The 21,912-nt window shown below is 36.2% G+C and overlaps 1 protein-coding gene across 5 annotated transcripts in view; it reads right to left on the bottom strand.

Moving 5' to 3' along the window:
- Positions 1-6,568: 6,568 nt before the first annotated feature.
- Positions 6,569-21,912, bottom strand: part of KIAA0408 — a 35,398-nt gene continuing 20,054 nt past the window's right edge. For all 5 annotated transcript variants that reach the window (XM_082406174.1, XM_082406173.1, XM_082406170.1 and 2 more), the window contains 4 exons: positions 12,654-13,013; positions 12,486-12,565; positions 9,351-10,683; positions 6,569-7,193 (listed from right to left, as the gene is read on the bottom strand). In XM_082406174.1, the coding sequence (XP_082262300.1) occupies positions 7,020-7,193; positions 9,351-10,683; positions 12,486-12,565; positions 12,654-13,013 (1,947 nt within the window). In that variant the 3' untranslated portion in view covers positions 6,569-7,019. The remainder of the gene's footprint in view (positions 7,194-9,350; positions 10,684-12,485; positions 12,566-12,653; positions 13,014-21,912) is intronic.

Raw genomic sequence — 21,912 nt, 5'->3', positions numbered from 1 at the left:
AAAAATTTTTTGTTAATTTATTCAACAAACATTTTATTGAGCTTACTCTCTGCTGGCACCTTCCTAAGTGCTTGGCAAAGGCAGTGAACAAAGCAAACAAAATTCCTGTTTGTTTAAGGACTGTAAAAATTTTCAAGTTACAACCCCCCCAAATTAAAGAATTTTAGACAACATCAGAGACCTTTGGGTAGCGATTTCTTTTCTCTGCTCTTAGAGAAAAACTTCCTGGAAATAGCCAAAGAACACCAGTCTAGATGCTGTCTTACTTCTCTCAATATCTAGGTCGTTAATTTGAGAATCAGAAGGGTGCTTGAGTTAGTGGGGAAAAAGTGAGCTGATGGCATTGGGTGACCTTGTGGCACAGATCAGTGTGTGGGAACCTCTTCCTCCCGAGACAGAACCGAATAATCCTGTGGTCAGAAACTTCATGTTCTCAGACCCTGGCCTTTTTTTTTAACTGGACAACAGTGGATCAACACTTGATACTCTTGGTCTCAGATACCTTTTCCTCTGCTCCATGAAATCTACCTCCTTTCCATTCAGAGCTCAGAGAAGTTGATTAAGTTTCACCTTCTTTAGTTATAATAACATTGCATTTCTTTTTCTCTAAGACTGTATTAACACTATATTTATATTTATATTTATATTATATTATATTTATATTATATTAATATATATATTAATATATATATAATATTTATATTATATTAACACTATAATTAACATTAATTTCTCTAACACTGTAATCTGGGTGTTACCTATGCTGATCCACTTCATATATACAGTAATTTTCTAAGTTCTTCTAAAAATGGTGTTACTCTTTGATGATGTGCCTATTTTTATTTTTTATTGAAGAAAAATGTCACTTTCAATCTCTGGGGTATCTAGTTTTGCTCTTATGAAGATACAGATGACTTATTTATGAGATTATCTAGATAAAATTTTAGATTCTGGCAGCAGAGTCACAGGAAAATGACAATAAAAGGACGGTGAAAAGAAGAGAACATCAGTCCATACCTCATCGCCTTCACTTGTCTTTCAAAATCAGAGCTCAAGTTGCACTGATCCTCCATTTATTTTAGTTTCTGGTGGTTACACTCTTAATTCCCTACAAATGGGTCCTTCACTTGCTATGCAAGTCTTCTTGGCTCCCAACTTCGGTAAAGATCTGGTATGCTGGTGAAAACCTCTCCGTTCCTATTTCCAATGGAAATTTCCCTCCCAACCTCTAGTTTTATCTCTTAAATTTCCTACATGCTGGTTCCCAGGACTAGGTTTCTTGATCTAGTATCTTGCTCTTGCGATTTGCCTTCTCTGGACACTTCATTCCTACCCTGGCCCTGGATTCAGTGTCAAGTCTCTGATGCTTTATGAGGAATCTCCATGAAGATGAACACCTGTCTGACTCCTGAGCACATCCACCCTGGAGTCCTTGATATTGTACTTTTCCCAGGCCCTCAGTTTGCCTGGGAAAGCCTAGTGGTTGCTTTTGCTGTGTTGAAAATGTCATGAGTTCATTTAGCTTTGGCTCACTGGGCTACACCAACACCAGTTTCCGTCATTATGAAATGGTGACAAGCCTGGTTTCAGCTCCTCTCTCCTTGCCTGGGATTTCCCAGGAAGAAACTTTATTCTCAATGATTTACCTCCTGAATTTAAACATACAGAGATAGAATATTGTCCCCTTTTACTCCTTTATATAACTTCCTTTTAAAAATAAGTTTTTCTGGCTTTCATTGCAAATTAACTATTTCACTCTAGGTATCATTAACTCAGAGAATCCTTTACTGGGTTAATTTTAACACAAAAATTTCTTGCAAAGACTGAAATAAAAAATTTTATAGTTCAAGTTGTATAATTTGGTGCTACTTTGAGGCTGAATAGCATTATGTGGAAAAAAATATGCAGATCCCAAATAGCTGGATTAAATTTGTTCAGTGATTTTTATAAAATTACATGAGTAAATAATTTAACTGGAGAATAAAGCCTCAAAAAGAAATTGATGGGACTCAACTAATTTTAGAGTGAAATTATAAATTGGAAATAACTGCATGCTCCAAGGGAAATGTGTGCATTTATTCTGGAGTACACATAAGTCATATAGAGTGAACATTTTCTGTGATTCTTTTGAAGATTGAAGAGGTCAGGATTCAATTGCTGCTATAGATGAGAATTGCTTTGGATACTTATTGGGATACTTAATGGTTTTTACCTTTAACATTTTGACTTACATACAAAAGTTATACAATATCAGAGCATAAGCATCAAAAGTTAAATTATTTTCATAAAGTGAGACTTCATGACCTCTTGAATAATATCTCTTGGAAGAACTGAAATCATACATATCATGAATGATGAATTTTGGTTAAGATCACTGGAAGACAAAATTAAGAGAAATTCTCGGTCACCATTAAAATCCAAAAGGAGGGATTTCGGAGAGCTTCCAGATTGGTGACACAGAATGCCTCCACGGGCCACAGAATAAAGGCGCAAACATAGAGAATGGACTTGAGGACACGGGGAGGGGGAAGGGTAAGCTGGGACAAAGTGAGAGAGGGGCATGGAAATATATACACTACCAAATATAAAATAGATAGCTAGTGGGAAGCAGCTGCATAGCACAGGGAGGTCAGCTCGGTGCTTTGTGACCATCTAGAGGGGTGGGATAGGGAGGGTGGGAGGGAAACGCAAGAAGGAGGAGATATGGGTATGTATGTATATGTATAGCTGATTCACTTTGTTATAAAGCCGAAACTAACAGACCCTTGTAAAGCAATTATACTCCGATAAAGATGTTAATAAAAAAATTAAGAGAAATTCTCAATGAAAGCAAAATAAACAATTCCATTGTCATGCATAAAACATAATTGAAAAGGAACTATTCACTCTTTGCCTTCCTCTTCTCTTCTTTGGGAAAAGAACCTGAACTGAGAGTCGAAGAGCCACCTATTTATTTCTAAACATTATCTTGGGAAATATTTATTCTATTATCTTGGCTATTTAATTTTTCCTTCTGTAATGAGAAATCACAATGGTTGCCTTGAAGCTTGTTAACAAGGAAACAAGTCAAGGCATATGAATGTGCTTTGCAAACCATCAAGTCCCAGATGCACATGGGTGTACAAGGAGGCAAACCACTGGTGTTTGAATCTGGCTGGGTTCCTGGCCCTATAACCTTGGCAGCCATGCAGACCTCTCCAAGTTTCGGGTTTCTCTCCTCTAGATGAGATTGCTCTGGGTGGTTTCTAAGGTCCTTCCTACTCTAGATTCTTCTCTCATTTCTAGACTCCATCACAGCTTCATATAAGCAGAATATTTTTTTTTCAGAATTTGCCAGTCTTACCTGTTGGATTCATGAGATCATTGTAATATATGTCAGATTTTAAGTCTTATGATTTTTTTCCCACTGAGACAAAGATTTAAAAATGTTGAGTAGACACTTGTCTTAAAAGTCCTCCCCCAACTTTTTTTTCTTTGCTTTGATTTTTTTGCTTTATGAAGCTCATTTTTTGAAGGAGCATATTTTCTGAGCTATAGTAAAATGAGTAAGTTATGGTTCTAGATTCTGATAAAGGTACCTGTTATTTAAGAAGAAATGTGCAGAATTTGAAGTAAAATCGTACTATATTAGAAATTGTAGTATGCCTAAAAATAATTTAACTAATTTAATCATGTAAAAGCAAATTTCAGAGTATTCCTTTTTCAAACAAAACTTAATCAGACTCAATAAGCAGAAAAATGGGCACAAAATGGTGTCAGTACATGAGAAACTAGATGTGTTGACATACGGCCGGGTGTAGGAATCAGGCAGGCTTGGTCTTTAGACTCTACTATCTAGAGACGTTTTAGGAGAAGCTAGGTTGAACTGTGTACATATTTGAGTTTAGACTTAAAAAAACTCTCAGCTGGAGTTTCACCAGAAAAGGAGGAAAATAAAAATGTTCCTCACGTATACTGATGCCACAGCAAGTGTTTCCCCACCTATTTTACTTGATAGCTTCCAATGACTGAAGAGATTTCATTATCAAGTAGTTGTTTGTCAGCAAGTGTGCCTAAAAATAATTTTAAAAATCTTTGTAGGAAAGCAGATTCTCCTTTTTAGGTCCAGATGTTTTTTCAGGATGACATGGAGTCTGGCTAAATCCTCTATGTAGAGGTAAATCATGTTTTGTGCATGTTAATATCTCGTCATCTTCACTGTCTATGTAAAAATAAATGAAAGTTATGGATAATTTTTGATAAAATGAATTATGCAACATCATTTATATTTGGCTTCGGGCATAAGGGAATATGGAGAACTCGGGCAAGGGTTGTGCACGTGTGTGCACACACGCACACCCACAGAAACTCAAGCACTCTTCTCTGCCTCATTCTTATTCCTTTCTGAGATCAACCTATAATATCAATAACCCTCTATTGAAATAATATAAGATTTCCCCCTCCAAAGTCTGACAGGGAAAACTTCTAATCAAGTGCTTCTGAAATGTTTACAAAGCTCTTAAATCCAGCAATGATGGCATAATAAAGGGTATGTTGTTGGGAAGAAAATGCCCATCCAAAGTAGAAAAACTACTGGTTAAAAATCACGATACATCAAACATGTATTTTCAAGGATAATTTCCATTTAACTCGTAGGTTTTTCCATAAAAATTGTAAAATATTTAAAAAGAGAAAACAAAACATTCAAATAATCTTTGTTTTAGTTTTTCTGTCTTTACAATCAAGGAGTTGGACTAGATGCTAAGTTTTTTTTTTCAGCTCTAATATTCTATGATTTTTGTCAAAATAAGATGTTAAAACGTGTCCCCCTGTTTCATTCAAACGGTTAGAACAAGTGGCATAAAATTGTGATGCCTGACAATATTACCCTTTTAATTTACAGATAACAAAGGCAAGTTCCAGAGAAGTAACATGACTACCCAATGGTGCCCATCCACTGGGGTATGAATCAATGTCACTGCTTCCAAATCTCCCTAATCAAATATTTTGCTTTGTTTCATTAAAGACTCAAGATTCCCTCCCCACCCTTGGAAATTCTGCTTTAGTAATTATGGGGTGAGGTCAGGAATCTAATTTAAAAAACAATCTTCAATATTCTGACTTGTAATTCAAGTTAGGAACCACAGATCCACATCAGACTACCTGGAATGCAGTGAAGGAGAGGAGCAGCTATGTCACACAGCCCTTGGGCAGGCTCTCCAGTGTTACACAGCAGAATCTTCCTACCAGGTCCATCATTTTATGCCATAGGCTACCACCTCCCCAGTGTTTTCTCCCTTCTAGATGAAAAGCATATTATATGAGTGACATCATTTGATGTCTAGGTTACTTTTCTCTGATAGTCTTCCTATGGAAAAGGATATTCTTGAAAGAAACAAGAATTAAAAGACTGGATCTATAGCCTTTACTTATCATCTGCTCCAACCTCACATTCTAGAAGTTTAATTCTGCTCAACTCCTGGAAGCTCTCCTATTGGTAAGTATGAATCTGTCCATCACCATGCAACAGTCTTGAGCCTTTAAGGCAGTCTGGGATTTGAAAATTAATTACTTTACCTCAAATCATGGTATAATGAAGTGAATTTCTCTAAATTGTTAGAATGTATCACAAGGAGAAGGTTCTTTGAATACTTTTGTCATAAGAATTCCTTAACCTTTTTGCTAGTAAAAGAAAAGCTTAAATAGAATTACTATCTAATAACGTAGCTGGTTTTATATAGAGACAATGGAGAGCAAAGTTGCTTCTAAGATCTTTCACGTAGAATTCCAAGCACCTCAACACTCATATTTCTGTCAGTTCTCAATATAGATATAATATGCTCATTGTTCATGAACTGTGGCCCAAAAAAAGTTTCTGCCCCTTATGCTGCCCATGGATGCCAAAGGTTAGTTTAAGGCTTTTTTAATGTAGTACACTCTAAGAAATATAATTCAGCTCTCAATGAAATATCATTCCTGATTTTCTTTGTTAATAAAAAATTGAATTAGTCTCTTATCTACTAATTTTAGGGAAAAGGTTAGAAAAAGGAAAAAGTGAATAACTTACCTCTCAATATGTATGACTCCAAATAAAGTAGCTGAACAAAAATTTACTATAATTTTACCAAAGAGCAGAATTCAGCATAACTGAATTTCTTTTTATATCCTATTTAAGGTATTTTGTTACTGAAGTTGCCAAAATGAATTCATGGTTTAGTCACATCGTTTATAAAGCAGTCTTAGGATGCTGGCTCTGAGGATCAACTATACAGGGAAAGCTGCAATAGACTGCTGAATGATATATCAAAGCTTTTGTGAACATTTTACGTTTGCTTTAGAAGGCTAATCTGTTTAAACCTGTGACACTTTAATTTATTTAAAAGAGTAAACAAGGAGATCAATGGTATTAGTCTATCTTTATATGGGTTAAGGAACTATGAGTTGTCTGTAGAAATCTACTAACGTTAGATATATGTATAATTAGTTTTGTATGTAGTTGGGACCAAGGAAGTGGTTAGTTAATATAGGTACCTCAAGAGCCTTAAGTGGATACCTATTAAAAGGTATAAAAAATATAAATAATACTGTATATTTTTAAAAATTTTAAATAAACACAAAGAATATATAGGTATACATGTTATAATTTCAAAGTCAACACTAGCACGTAAGTTTTTCTTATCTAAATACATACTGATACTTCCTATATCAACACATGCACCTACAAAACACACGGCCATGCAAATAACCTTGCTTTCTGCCACTTGCAAGAAAGTTGGAATATACAATATAGTACATTGTTTCAACTTAAATCATATTGGCAAATTAATGAGGATGGCATTAAAAAATTCTGATCTAAAAAATCAAAATACAGGAAGATAATTGTTCCACAGATTAAAAACACTGAAGACTGATGGGAAGTTAAGATTTCAATTGTCCCAGTAATCTTGAAAGACACAGAAGAGACAGAATTGGTTGTAAACACTCAGAATACTCTGTTTGGCAATTGGGACTTTTGTAATCTAGCAATCCAGGCCAGAGACTCAGACCATCGATGCTTCTGATCGCAGAGAAATGGGAAAGTTGTGGACAGTTCTCCGCAAGGCAGGGGGTGCCGATGGAGATCTGGATGCCCACCTGGACGGGAGACGGCGATTTGCTGGTCTAGCAGGTCGGGAAAATCCTTTTCCATGTGAGGATTTCACTGCCATGGATTCCTTAAGACACAAATGAAGACATTCATCTCACTATTCAGACACAAACAATGAACTTAATATATTATGGATCCCAACTATAGGATTAATGTATTGTATTACCACGTTTCTAAGCAAGAAAAAGCATTGAAAATTTAAGAAGCTATTCCTGGTCTTGAATGTTTTAATCAAAACAATTCAATTTTAATATGAATATGGCATTTGATAATCTTGTAGATCTCCACACTGACAAGTTTTAATACAACTGATTTCTTTTTAGAACTAAATATGAGTTAATGTTATGTTAGAACTCAAAAGTTCATGTTAGATAAAATTGATATGATAGAACTAAAGATTTTTCTTAGTGGAGTGTTAGGATATTTTAGTGTTTTTTTTTTTTAAAGATAATAATTTAAAGAAGAATTAATTTATGTCCAGTTATTTTATGTCAAGTTATTGACACTTTTAGAGATCATAAGCAAAAGGCACACAAACCACCAAATGATTTGTCTGATGCTATCTTTTCTTTTCCACTAAGAACCACTGTTACTATCTCTACAAAGTTTCAAAATTGTCATTAAAATACTTTAAAATATAACTTCATTCTATTTGCTAAGAAAGAGTTGCGATCTATCTTGGGTATCTTCCAAAGACTGAAAACCTTTCCCTTCTCTTCCCTTCGCTTTCTTTCATTTCTTCCTACTTCTCTTTCTTTTTATTTTAATGGAAGAAAAGCATTCTAGGACTCTTGCCATTAAGAAACAGTTAAAAAGCTTTCATGACACATTTTGTACCTTTGATTCTTACTGACCTTCTTAACAAAGCCTGTGCTCTTTCACCTGAGACAGGCAGTAAGGGCAGCCTTTATTTCTATGAGAGTAACCTGCATTTGCTTTTTCTCTCCTTGGAGTCTTATTTTTTTAAACCTGTTCCTGGCGGGGGAGGGATGGGGAACTACTCTTAACGATCGACAGCAGAGGACCCTTCCCAAACCTCCAATCAGTACAAAAATGGGAGATATTTAGTAATATTTGTTCATGAGAATTTTGGCTGATTATTGTATATGTGCTTTCATTTCCCATCTGAAGCCACAGGACCTTACAGGTATTTATGGGCTCAACTAAAAAAAACAAAAATAGAAAAGCAGGATAATTATTTGTACTTTGGGCAAACAGGCAAAGTTTCTGATAAACTACATGTAAACTGATACTTTTGCAGGGCTTGAAAGCCTCATAAAAATAATTTCTTACACCAGAAGGAGGCAACCTGCCTCGTTTAAAACAATGGTGCATATACATTGCACTATGTAAAACCAGGATTTTCAAAGCATTGGCTAATTATAACAATATGTCACCTTGTAACTTTTTATAAATTATGCATAAAAGGTGCTGATGGATAGCTCTTCATTGTAAATACAAATCTCCTCAACCTCTTTTTATCCTCTAAGATTATACTCTTTTGCAAGCAAACTGGAATAAAGAAAGGGTAACAGTTTATTTAAATACCCATTTTTTTGGGGGGCGGGCAATTTCCACACAAAGAATTTATACAAATAATAATGATCTTAAATTTTTTTACGTTATACTATCATTTTTATTTTCATATACTGCCTTTTAGTTCCACAATAAGAGAACTGCATAAGGCACTATTTTAAATGATTTTTTTTCACCCAAACTCATATTCATGTGACTAATCCCCTGAGGAAGAACATGAATCAAATTCTGGGAATGACTGAACCAACCATAGCTAATAACCAAAAAGTGCGAGTTATTTATAAATACTTCCCATATACTTTTAAAAATATAAACACTTTAACAGGATAAGATTCTATAAATGAACAGATGCACATTCAGAATATTTTTTCAAGAAAGAAACACAACAAACATTTGATCTTTTTGAGGTTCTTAAGAATTTAATTTATTACATTGTGTTGTGCCATTTCAGAATTTAAATAAAAGTTATAATGTGCTAAACCCAGACTTAAAAACTATGCTTTTAAAAGTTCATGTTGAGTTACAATTCTAAGGTTTATATTTATTCACAAATGAAGGGTCAAGGAACGAAGAAGATGTCAAAACATGTGCCTACATTCTATTTATATGAATGGGCAACTGACTGAACTCTGAGCCATTGCTAAATATGGATGCAGTTCTACCAAAATATGTTAAATTTCTTTCTCACCTCAGTTACCTCTTTCCGATCTGCTCCTTGCTTCACTTGCTGCGCTCCACACATAGCTGGCTTTTGCTGAAGCTCTTGTTCTATTTGGAACTTTTTAAAATGCTGACTTAATGTGGCTCCACCACTGACATCAGAATTACACTTGGTCCAATTAGCCTGGAAGCATTTAGAATTTTGCAATGCGGACCCCGCTGATGTCTCATAGGTTTTCAGCAGCTTTTCCACCACACCATAATTTGACCTGGGATCAGCTGACCTTGGTCGGCCAGACAAATTACTTGGTCTCCAGTCATGCTCGTGGAGCATATTCCGGTAACTGCTAGGGCTTATGTGTTCCTGCATTTGTCTGAATAGGCCTGTTGTGGGTTTTTTGGTGGAATTATCATGCACATTTTCCCTGGGCACAGGCATGGGGGCACTGGTTTTCAGAATGTCAGAAACACTGTCACTTTCTGAGATGTTACCTGTGCAAGAAATTAAAGTATTACAGGGCTGAAGATCTTCAGATGGTTCTGAGTAGCTTTGACTTTGCTGTACTGCATGACAATTTCTATTTGTTCTAAATACGATTCTGTTAAATTCATCAGTCTTTGCTGCCAGCTTTTCATTCTTAGTAGTCCTTTCAAAGCCACAACTGAAACTTCTCAGTGGGCCACTGCTCTGTGTCAGCAAGGAGCTACAGACATTGCTTGTGTGAAGATCAGGATGAGATTTAGCAGGGTGATCTGGAATCACCTTTTCATATTTTGGCTTATTGGGAATAGAACAGGTTTTCTGAAACCATGGTGTAGAGGGGCTATTTTTTGCACCAATCCCAGTGTCACATGACCACATGGTAAGTCCAACATTTTCATTACATGAAGGCTTCTTATCTATTTTGGTTTCTGGTGCCAAAGAAGAAAATGTGATACCATCTTTCAAAGTCTTCCCTTCATTTAGACACAGTATAGGCATCTTGTCTTGCCTCCAGAGGAAATGAGGGTTGCAGTTCTTTTCGCCTTGACCTTCTTGGGCCACCCAGCCGTTGTGGTCTGAACTTTCCTTCAAACTTTCATGGGCTTGTGCAGAACATGAGCTGGGAAAATTTCGAGATGTACTTCTTGGAGGAGGAACTGGTGGGGTTTCACTTCTTTGCAGATCAGTTGTATCAATTCCACCTTTTTTCTTAGAATTGTTTTGGAAAACATCAGTACAGCTCAGATTCTTTCTATTTTTCTTTTTCTCTTTTTCTAAATTGGCTGAAGTAATGCACTGGTTGTTGTTGATCATGTGATCTCCATAAGGCATATTAATTACAACTGGTGTTTCCTGGAGAAAAGAATCTGACTTCATCCTAGACAATTATAAAACATGGTATATTAGTGATGACTTTATTTATGATAAGCTCTTAAAAGACACTGGGGCTAAAGCAATGGATTCTGTTATAGGAAAAGGAGTCACAACTTCCTTAAACATTATTTTTATATAAATCCCACAGTACAAAACTTCAAGTCCCTTTTACTGCAGGATGAAGGCCACCTCTCAGTGTTGTATTCAACTCCATATACATAGTCTGACCCAAACTATCTTTTTAACTGTGTCTCTCATTTTTTTCTATTACCTAAAACTTCACCTACACTCAGACTCGACTGTGTGTAGTCTCTTGGGTGCCTGCTATTGGCATTCCCATTTCTATAGGTTTTCTCTTGCCATTTCCTTATATCCGCTTTGCCTACTGAATTCCGATTTATAACATCTTCTGAGCTCAAACTCCTCCCCTTGAATTTGAAATAACATTCTAAGTAGTGTGACAGAAATCTGAATCAAAGCGCAAACAGACATGAGCAATACCAAATGGAAGGTGTTATTTGGGCATGAAAGAAAAGTGATCTTTTTTTTTTTTTATGAGTAAAGGACATATAAGCAAAAGAGAGCTGCAGTACAAATAGTGTGGCTATTCAAGGAACAGTGAGTACTTTGGTGTGGATGGAATATAAAAAAGTGGGAAGGATGACGGCAAATAAAAGAGAAATATTAGGTCAAACTGTAATGACTTTGAATTACATACTAAGGATTTTGAGCTTTTCTCGAAAGGCCATAAGTGGCAGTGAGAACTTTATACCAGGTGTGGTTTGTAAAAAAAAATTGGCAAGTAAGAATTATTGAAATAAAAACCTAAATATAGCAAGAATGTGGGTTCACAAATTAACATTAATTAATCATATTGATACATATAATCATATTTATATCTCTTCAACTTTTATTACAAGATAGCTTACAATAAAGTGCAGACAAATACCCATTAGCAGAGAGTAGTAGACAAAAGCTAAATGGAAAAGTGGAAGGCAAAATTATGTAAAAAACATGGCTGGGTAAGAAAATCTATTGTAAGTCAGTACAAAAATTCTCTCTGAGCTTCAAAAAAGCTAAAGAAAAATAAGGGTCCACATTCCTATAGCTTCTAAGAGAAGTATACTGCCCCACTAGGAGATAAATAGTGATCCTAGAACAATCCATCTTTACTTAACTTGTAGAGAATTCCAATTTATTTTTCAATTTGGCTAAAACTTACCCTTATGGTTATAAGGGTGCTTCTGAACTGAAAGAGCATGTTTTACAGCACTGTATAAATATGTATGTGTGTACATATTTACAATATGTTATTCTGAAAATTATGAATGCTTCCATTATATATATAATAAATGTAGAAAAATAAATGGCTCCAAATGTTTCAGTAGAACATCATTATATGATTAAAACACCACATTGTTAAACTTGACATAGTTTAAAGATGTATTTAACTAGATTAACCCAGTATACTCTTCCACTGGCCAAATACTCAAAATAAAAAAGAACTCCATTGGAGTTTACTTGTTAATTTATTATTTATTATGGTTAGTATAACTTCACTAAACACCAAAAAAGTAAAGTACGCCTAAGAGTCAAACTACAAAGAGAACTAGATTTGCTTTAAGAATTAGTGAACAGAGAAACATACAATTTAAGTTTTTATCTCCTAAGATAACGTATTTTAACAGCATTATTAATTCTCACTAACAAAGTGTTAGATGCTAAAGGAAGTTTGGATTCATTAACTAAAAACAACATTCTTTTTGATTTTCCAACATAAAAATCATCATAGATGTACCAGCCTACCTTCTGTGGTTAGAACGCTTTCGAATTTCCTCTTGAAAGCTGCATAATTCTTCACTAACTTTGGCAAGTTCTTCAAGAGCCTTTATACATATAAACAATAGTATGTTAGCACTTTGAAATGTAAATATGTCTTTAGAAACAGTCCTAGGCCAATCCTGGCTTACTTACTGTGTTGAGGGCGCCAGAGCAGCTCTTGTTCTCTTCCTCAGAAGTCCTCAGGTCAGGCGGGGTCTCACATTCCTTTTGGTTGTCTGTGGCCATAGAATCCATTAACCCTACTTTTGATTTTTTGATTGTTTTTTGTTCCTTACGCATTTGATTTCTTTCACTGAGTAAGCTCTGCTCTGTTTTACCTTTTTTTCCCAGACCATCCCTGTGATTCATCCCTGTAAATTCACATTGTCTTGAATTGGGACAATTTGGAGAAGATTCCATCATTTCGTCTTGAATGGCCTTTTCACGATCAAGATCAATGATCGCACGTTCACTCATGTTGATTTTCCTCCGAAGCTTTACTTCATGGCAGAGCTGTAAGGAAAACAAAGATAAAAATTTCCCCCTAATCCACTCTCTCAATATTTTTGATACTATGCATACTGTTCTGAGTTTTCTTTGCCATATTACTATATACTACCCCACGGTATTAACGCTTATGCTTCCAAATAACACTTCTGAAGTCTGGATTAGCTGGAACAACTTTGAGGAACCACAAAGACTACTTTTAGTAGGTCAAAGCATGGATGGTAATTTCTATTCTTCTGAGTAGAAATCAACCCATTCAAAAATGAAACAAACCTGTGTTTATATATAGAAAACATGATGATACAGAAGCACTGTTAACAAAATTGGAATGACTCGAATCAATTACTGGCAATGCTCTCTAACTGCTTTCAGAGAGAAGCAAGAGTTTAACTAACATTAAGGTCATATTTTAAAAATATATGATCCTATATGCCAACATTTAACTGTCTAAATAGTTGACAATCTCATATAGTAACTCAGCTAATTGTGTCCCTAAGTAGACATTTTGCAATCAAAATATGTTACTTTTGGAAGTTACCTTGGTGAGGGATAGGTAATTCTGAGACTTTTTTTTTTTTTTTACTTCCAAGGCTACATACATTCAAAAAATGTTTCCTGTCCTAATTAAAACAAATGTGACCCTGTCTTAGGTAATACAATAGAACTCTAAGGCGTTGATCATCTATTAGTCTATGCTAAAGTGGGCCCCAAATTACTTCTTGAGAGTTCAGTTTAACCTGCAGGCTACTACTGGCTTTCTCTTCAGGCTTGTGTTCTGGGAAAGCTTGTCAAATTCCAAAGACAGTCAGAGAACTATTAAAGCAAATGACTCTACATTTTACAGTCACAACCTATATCTGCACTACATATATTATTCAAAGAATAACAGAGAACTTCTGCTCCCAGATCCTTGCCCCAGCCGTGAGCCCCAGCCGTCCCCCGCCTCTGCAGGAGACCCTCCAGCACTAGCAGCCGAGTGGCTTACAGGGTCTTGGTGCTCTGGCCAGGTGTCAGGCCTGAACCTCTGAGGTGGGAGAGCTGAGTTCAGGGCATTGGTCCACCAGAGACCTCCCGGCTCCACGAAATATCAAACAGCGAAAGCTCTCCCAGAGATCTCCATCTCAACACTAAGACCCAGCTCCACTCAACAACCAGCAAGCTACTGTGCTGGACACTCCATTCCAAACAACTAGCAAGACAGGAACACAACCCCACCCATTAGCAGAGAGGCTGCCTAAAATCATACTAAGTTCACAGACACCCCAAAACACACCACCGGATGTGGTTCTGCCAACCAGAAAGACAAGATCCAGCATCATCCACCAAAACACAGGCACCAGTCGCCTCCACCAGGAAGCCTACACAACCCACTGAACCAAACTTACCCACTGGGGGCAGACACAATACACAATGCAAACTACGAACCTGCAGCCTGTGAAAAGGAGACTCCAAACACAGTAAATTAAGCAAAATGAGAAGACAGAGAAATACACAGCAGATGAAGGAGCAAGGTAAAAACCCACCACAACAAACAAATGAAGAGGAAAGAGGCAGTCTACCTGAAAAAGAATTCAGAGTAATGATAGTAAAGACGATCCAAAATCTTGGAAATAGAATGGAGAAAATATAAGAAACGTTTAACAAGGGACTAGAAGAAATAAAGAGCAAACAAACAATGATGAACAACACAATAAATGAAGTTAAAAATTCTCTATAAGGAACCAATAGCAGAATAACTGAGGCAGAAGAACGGATAAGTGACCTGGAAGGTAAAATAGTGGAGATAACTACCACAGAGCAGAATAAAGAAAAAAGAATGAAAAGAATTGAGGACAGTCTCAGAGACCTCTGAGACAACATTAAACGCACCAACATAAGAATTGTAGAGGCCCCAGAAGAAAAAGAGAAAAAGAAAGGGACTGAGAAAATATTTGAAGAGATTATTTCCTATATTCCTTCCCTAATATAGGAAAGGAAATAGTCAGTCAAGTCCAGGAAGGGCAGAGGGTCCCATACAGGATAAATCCAAGGAGAAACATGCCAAGACACATATTAATCAAACTATCAAAAAAAATTAAATACAAAGAAAAAATATTAAAAGCAGCAAGGGAAAAACAACAAATAACACACAAGGGACTCCCCATAAGGTTAACAGCTCATCTTTCAGCAGAAACTCTGCAAGCCAGAAGGGAGTGGCAGGACATATTTAAAATGATAAAAGGGAAAAACCTACAATCAAGATTACCCAGCAATGGGGCTTCCCTGGTGGCGCAGTGGTTGAGAATCTGCCTGCCAATGCAGGGGACACGGGTTCGAGCCCTGGTCTGGGAAGATCCCACATGCCACGGAGCAACTGGGCCCGTGAGCCACAATTACTGAGCCTGCACGTCTGGAGCCTGTGCTCCGCAACAAGAGAGGCCGCGATGGTGAGAGGCCCGCGCACCGTGATGAAGAGTGGTCCCCACTTGCCGCAACTGGAGAAAGCCCTCGCACAGAAACGAAGACTCAACACAGTCATAAATAAATAAATAAATAAATAAATAAAAGAACGTGAATTTCTTTAAAAAAAAAAAAAAAAGATTACCCAGCAAGGATGTCATTCAGGTTCCACGGAGAAATTAAAACCTCTACAGACAAGCAAAAGCTAAGAGAATTCAGCACCACCAAACCAGCTTTACAACAAATGCTAAAGGAACTTCTTTAGGCAGGAAACACAAGAGAAGGAAAAGACCTACAATAACAAACCCAAAACAATTAAGAAAATGGTAATAGGAACATACATATCAATAACTACCTTAAATGTAAATGGATTAAATGCTCCCACGAAAACACATAGAATGGCAGAATGGATACAAAAACAAGACCCGTATATATGCTGTTTACAAGAGACTCACTTTAGACCTAGGGACACATACAGACTGAAAGTGAGGGGATGGAAAAAGATATTCCATGTAAATGGAAATCAAAAGATAGCTAGAGTGGCAATTCTCATATCAGACAAAATAGACTTTAAAATAAAGACTATTACAAGAGACAAAGAAGGACACTACATAATGATCAAAGGATCAATCCAAGAAGAAGATATAGCAATTGTAAATATTTATGCACCCAAAATAGGAGCACCTCAGTACATAAGGCAAATGTTAACAGCCATAAAAGGGGAAATCGACAGTAACACAATCATAGAAGGGGACTTTAACACCCCACTTTCACCAATGGACAGATCATCCAAAATGAAAATAAATAAGGAAACACAAGCTTTAAATGATACATTAAACAAGATAGACTTAATTGATATTTATAGGACATTCCATCCAAAAACAACAGAATACACTTTCTTCTTAAGTGCTCGAGGAACATTGTCCAGGATAGATCATATCTTGGGTCACAAATCAAGCCTTGGTAAATTTAAGAAAATTGAAATCGTATCAAGTATCTTTTCTGACAACAACACTATGAGCCTAGATATCAATTACAGGAAAAAATTTGGAAAAAATACAAACACAGGGAGGCTAAACAATACACTACTAAATAACCAAGAGATCACTGAAGAAATCAAAGAGAAAAATTTAAAATACCTAGAAACAAATGACAATGAAAACACGATGAAGTTTGTAGCAATACAATCCTACCTCAAGAAACAAGAGAAATCTCAAATAAAAAACCTAACCTTACACCTAAAGCAATTAGAGAAAGAAGAACAAAAAAACTCCAAAGTTAGCAGAAGGAAAGAAATCATAAAGATCAGATCAGAAATAGATGAAAAAGAAATGAAGGAAATTATAGAAAAGATCAATAAAACTAAAAGCTGGTTCTTTGAGAAGACAAACAAAATTGATAAACCATTAGCCAGACTCATCAAGAAAAAAAGGGGAAGACTCAAATCAATAGAATTAGAAATGAAAAAGGAGAAGTAACAACTGACACTGCAGAAATACAAAGGATCATGAGAGATTACTACAAGCAACTATATGCCAATAAAATGGACAACCTGGAAGAAATGGACAAATTCTTAGAAAAGCACAACCTTCTGAGAGTGAACCAGGAAGAAATAGAAAATATAAACAGACCAATCACAAGCACTGAAATTGAAACTGTGATTAAAAATCTTCCAACAAACAAAAGCCCAGGATCAGATGGCTTCACAGGTGAATTCTATCAAACATCTAGAGAAGAGCTAGCACCTATCCTTCTCAAACTCTTCCAAAATATAGCAGAGGGAGGAACACTCCCAAACTCATTCTACGAGGCCACCATCACCCTGATACCAAAACCAGACAAAGATGTCACAAAGAAAGAAAACTACAGGTCAATATCACTGATGAAATAGATGCAAAAATCCTCAACAAAATACTAGCAAACAGAATCCAACAGCACATTAAAAGGATCATACACCATGATCAAGTGGGGTTTATCCCAGGAATGCAAGGATTCTTCAATATACACAAATCAATCAATGTGATACATCATATTAACAAACTGAAGAATAAAAACCATATGATCATCTCAATAGATGTAGAAAAAGCTTTCGACAAAATTCATCACCCATTTATGATAAAAGCCCTGCAGAAAGTAGGCATAGAGGGAACTCACCTCAACATAATAAAGGCCATATATGACAAACCCACAGCCAACATTGTTCTCAATGGTAAAAAACTGAAACCATTTCCACTAAGATCAGGAACAAAACAAGGTTGCCCACTCTCACTACTATTATTCAACATAGTTTTGGAACTTTTAGCCACAGCAATCAGAGAAGAAAAAGAAAACAAAAGGAGTCCAAATCGGAAAAGAAGAGTAAAACTGTCACTGTTTGCAGATGACATGATACTATACATAGGGAGTCCTAAAGATGCTACCAGAAAACTACCAGAGCTAATCAATGAATTTGGTAGTGTAGCAGGATACAAAATTAATGCACAGAAATCTCTTGCATTCCTACACACTAATGATGAAAAATCTGAAAGAGAAATTAAGGAAACACTCTCATTTACCACTGCAACAAAAAGAATAAAATACCTAGAAATAAACCTACCTAAGGAGACAAAAGACTTGTATGCAGAAAACTATAAGACACTGATGAAAGAAATTAAAGATGATGCAAACAGATGGAGAGATATACCATGTACTTGGATTGGAACAATCAACATTGTGAAAATGACTATACTACCCAAAGCAATCTACAGATTCAATGCAATCAAACTACTCTCAAACTACCAATGGTATTTTTCACGGAACTAGAACAAAAAATTGCACAATTTGTATGGAAACACAAAAGACCCCGAATAGCCAAAGCAATCTTGAGAAAGAAAAATGGAGCTGGAGGAATCAGGCCCTTGGACTTCACACTATACTACAAAGTTACAGTAATCAAGACAGCATGGCACTGGCACAAAAACAGAAACACAGATCAACGGAACAGGATAGAAAGCCCAGAGGTAAACCCACACACATATGGTCACGTTATGTTTGATAAAGGAGGCAAGAATATACAGTGGAGAAAAGACAGCCTCTTCAATAAGTGGTGCTGGGAAAACTGGACAGATACATGTAAAAGGATGAAATTAGAACACTCCCTAACACCGTACACAAAAATAAACTCAAAATGGATTAAAGACCTAAATGTAAGGCCAGACACTATCAAACTCTTAGAGGAAAACATAGGCAGAACACTCTATGACATAAATCACAGCAAGATCCTTTTTGACCCACCTCCTAGAGAAATGGAAATAAAAACAAAAATAAACAAATGGGACCTAATGAAACTAAAATCTTTTGCACAGCAAAGGAAACCATAAAAGACACGAGAAGACAACCCTCAGAATGGTAGAAAATATTTGCAAACAAAGCAACTAGCAAAGGACTAATCTCCAAAATTTACAAGCAGCTCATGCAGCTCAATATCAAAAAAACAAACAACCCAATCCACAAACGGGCAGAAGACCTAAATAGACATTTCTCCAAAGAAGATACACAGATTGCCAACAAAGACATGAAAGGATGCTCAAAATCACTAATCATTAGAGAAATGCAAATCAAAACTACAATGAGGTTATCACCTCACACCAGTCAGAATGGCCATCATCAAAAAATCTACAAACAATAAATGCTGGAGAGGGTGTGGAGAAAAGGGAACCCTCTTGCACTGTTGGTGGGAATGTAAATTGATACAGCCACTATGGAAAACAGTATGGAGTCTCCTTAAAAAACTAAAAATAGAAGTATCATATGACCCAGCAATCCCACTACTGCGCATATACCCTGAGAAAACCATAATTCAAAAAGAGTCATGCCCCACAATGTTCATTGCAGCTCTATTTACAATAGCCAGGACATGGAAGCAACCTAAGTGTCCATCAACAGATGAATGGATAAAGAATATGTGGCACATATATACAATGGAATATTACTCAGCCATAAAAAGAAATGAAATTGGGTCTTTTGTAGTGAGGCGGATGGACCAAGAGACTGTCATACAAAGTGAAGTAAGTCAGAAAGAGAAAAACAAATACCGTAGGCTAACAGATATATATGGAATCTAAAAAAAAAAAAAAATTGTTCTGGAGAACCTAGGGGCAGGACCGGAATAAAGACACAGACGTAGAGAATGGACTTGAGGACACAGGGAGGGGGAAGGGTAAGCTGGGACAAAGTGATAGAGTGGCATGGACATATATACACTACCAAATGTAAAATAGATAGTTAGTGGGAAGCAGCCGCGTAGCATAGGGAGATCAGCTCGGTGCTTTGTGTCCACCTAGAGGGGTGGGATAGGGAGGGTGGGAGGGAGATACAAGAGGGAGGAGATATGGGGATATATGTATACGTATAGCTGATTCACTTTGTTATACAGGAGAAACTAACATACCACTGTGAAGCAATTATACTCCAGTAAAGATGTTAAAAAAAAAAAAAGAATAACAGATTTACTGCTGCCCAATATTTACCCAAATCTCAGATGAGTGAAGCACTATAACATAGTTAATGCCTGAAGGATATGCCATGCATTTATGCCCTAAATACTTACAAATCTGTAGTTGGATGAAGTCAGGATAGCATCAAATTGCAGCCATGAATCAACTGTTTTGGCCCCTGTAAAATTATCTGTACTGAACAGTTGTGGCCATTATAATTTTGGCTGACTTTGAGGGACATTATAAGAAGCAACCCTCAAAACACCATGCTAAATCTAAGGATGCTATTGGTAGCACTGTCCTCTTTTAGAGGAGTCATGGGTGGAAACAAAATTGCTTTAGTTGCAAAATCAGGGACGAAAGTACTATTTCTGGGAAATAGGTTTGCTTTTGTTTTCTGAATACTGAGAAATATACATTTGATCATTTTTTGTTACTTACTAGTAAGATAGATTTGCTGCATGCATTTCACAAAGGATCCTTCCTCTTGTCTTCATCTCATCTTTCTCTTCTAGTTTTGGAATACTTTACCTTACATATAATTTTATTTGACATCTTAAATTCTCTGGGGGACTTAGGTGAAGTATGAATAAACAAATATCATTATATTATTGATGGAAAACCATTTATTTTGTAAAAGGAAATCTGTGTTACTTGGTACCCAGCTCTTTTCAATGGTTATCTGATCATTCAAACAAAGGAGACAATCAGGAAAGATGGCAATGTGATAAAAAAATGGCCAGGCATCTATTAACTCTATTAAGGGTATCTATCTGGATTAGTCCAGGTTTCAAAGATCCAAGTACGTACATCTTCGTTTTGTAATAGCAAATGCAATGATTGCGGATAGTCGCTGAACAAAGAATCATTAGCATCTTAATACCCAACACTGATCCTCTAACTAATGACATTTTTACTTGGAATCACAGAAGTTATATGCATGCACCGGGAAATGTATTATTTTCTAATATATGGCTTAATAAGTTGTGTCTGATTTAATACACAGAGCTTAGTGATAAATACGAAAGAAATACAGTCTATTATGCTTGTGGCATGTTACATTTTTTCCAAGCGTTGATTTTTAATTTTAGTTAAAAATACTGTCTTGATTTTCTGTGACATGTGAGGACAATTTCCTCCTGTTTTATACTCCCAGCTTTGTAGCCTCTAAGAAGGTACATTCTTACAGGTACAAAGCTGGGAGTGGGAAAAAATACATACATACTATACCATTTTATATAAGGAACTTGAGAGCATCCATGAATTTTGGTATCCACGGGGGCTCCTGGAACCAATCTCCCACGTATACTTAGGGACAACTATATTAGTATGAAAAGGGGAGCATGAATGCTAGTATTCAGTATCATCTCTGGGTGGGTAGTTTGGGTAAGCACATTATCTAAACATATTCCCAGGTATGGTGTTGTATACTGCAGGCAGAATGACATAAATAGCACCACAGCCACTGTCCAAGATAAAGAAAAAATATTCCAGCCCTTCTGTCAGTATTTTTATGGACTATCACCTATGTTTAAAGTATTTTTAATGCCTGCTAATTGATAAGGCTAATATTTTCCATAGATGGAATCTACAGAGCTGTCAGAATAATTATTTGACAATAACAAATTTAACCAGACAGCAGAATATCTTAGCTACATGGCTTAAACAACTGGCTAGACTAATCCTGATTCCCTTAATTATTTTGCTTGGATGCTAGAATTATCTGAGATTGTTACTAACTGGACCTTTCAAACCTTTGGAAGCCAATGAGTTCAGGTTTCGAATTGGAGTGGTGGATTTTGATTTGACCTAGCCATCTCCCTGTTGATCAAATCTGAGCCTCTGGGTGGAGAAGTTAAGAGAGCAAGCAAAACGCATTTTCCAAACTATAGAAGGATGAGAAGTAAATTCTCCTTTCAATCTGTAATCGTATACTACATGCCTGCCTTCTCAGCTCTATTTTAGAATAGTCACATGGTTATTCTTTTTTA

This window comes from Balaenoptera borealis (assembly GCF_965194805.1).
Source record: "Balaenoptera borealis genome assembly, chromosome: 9".
Lineage (NCBI taxonomy): Eukaryota > Metazoa > Chordata > Mammalia > Artiodactyla > Balaenopteridae > Balaenoptera > Balaenoptera borealis.
This window is presented reverse-complemented; position numbering and strand designations above follow the sequence as displayed.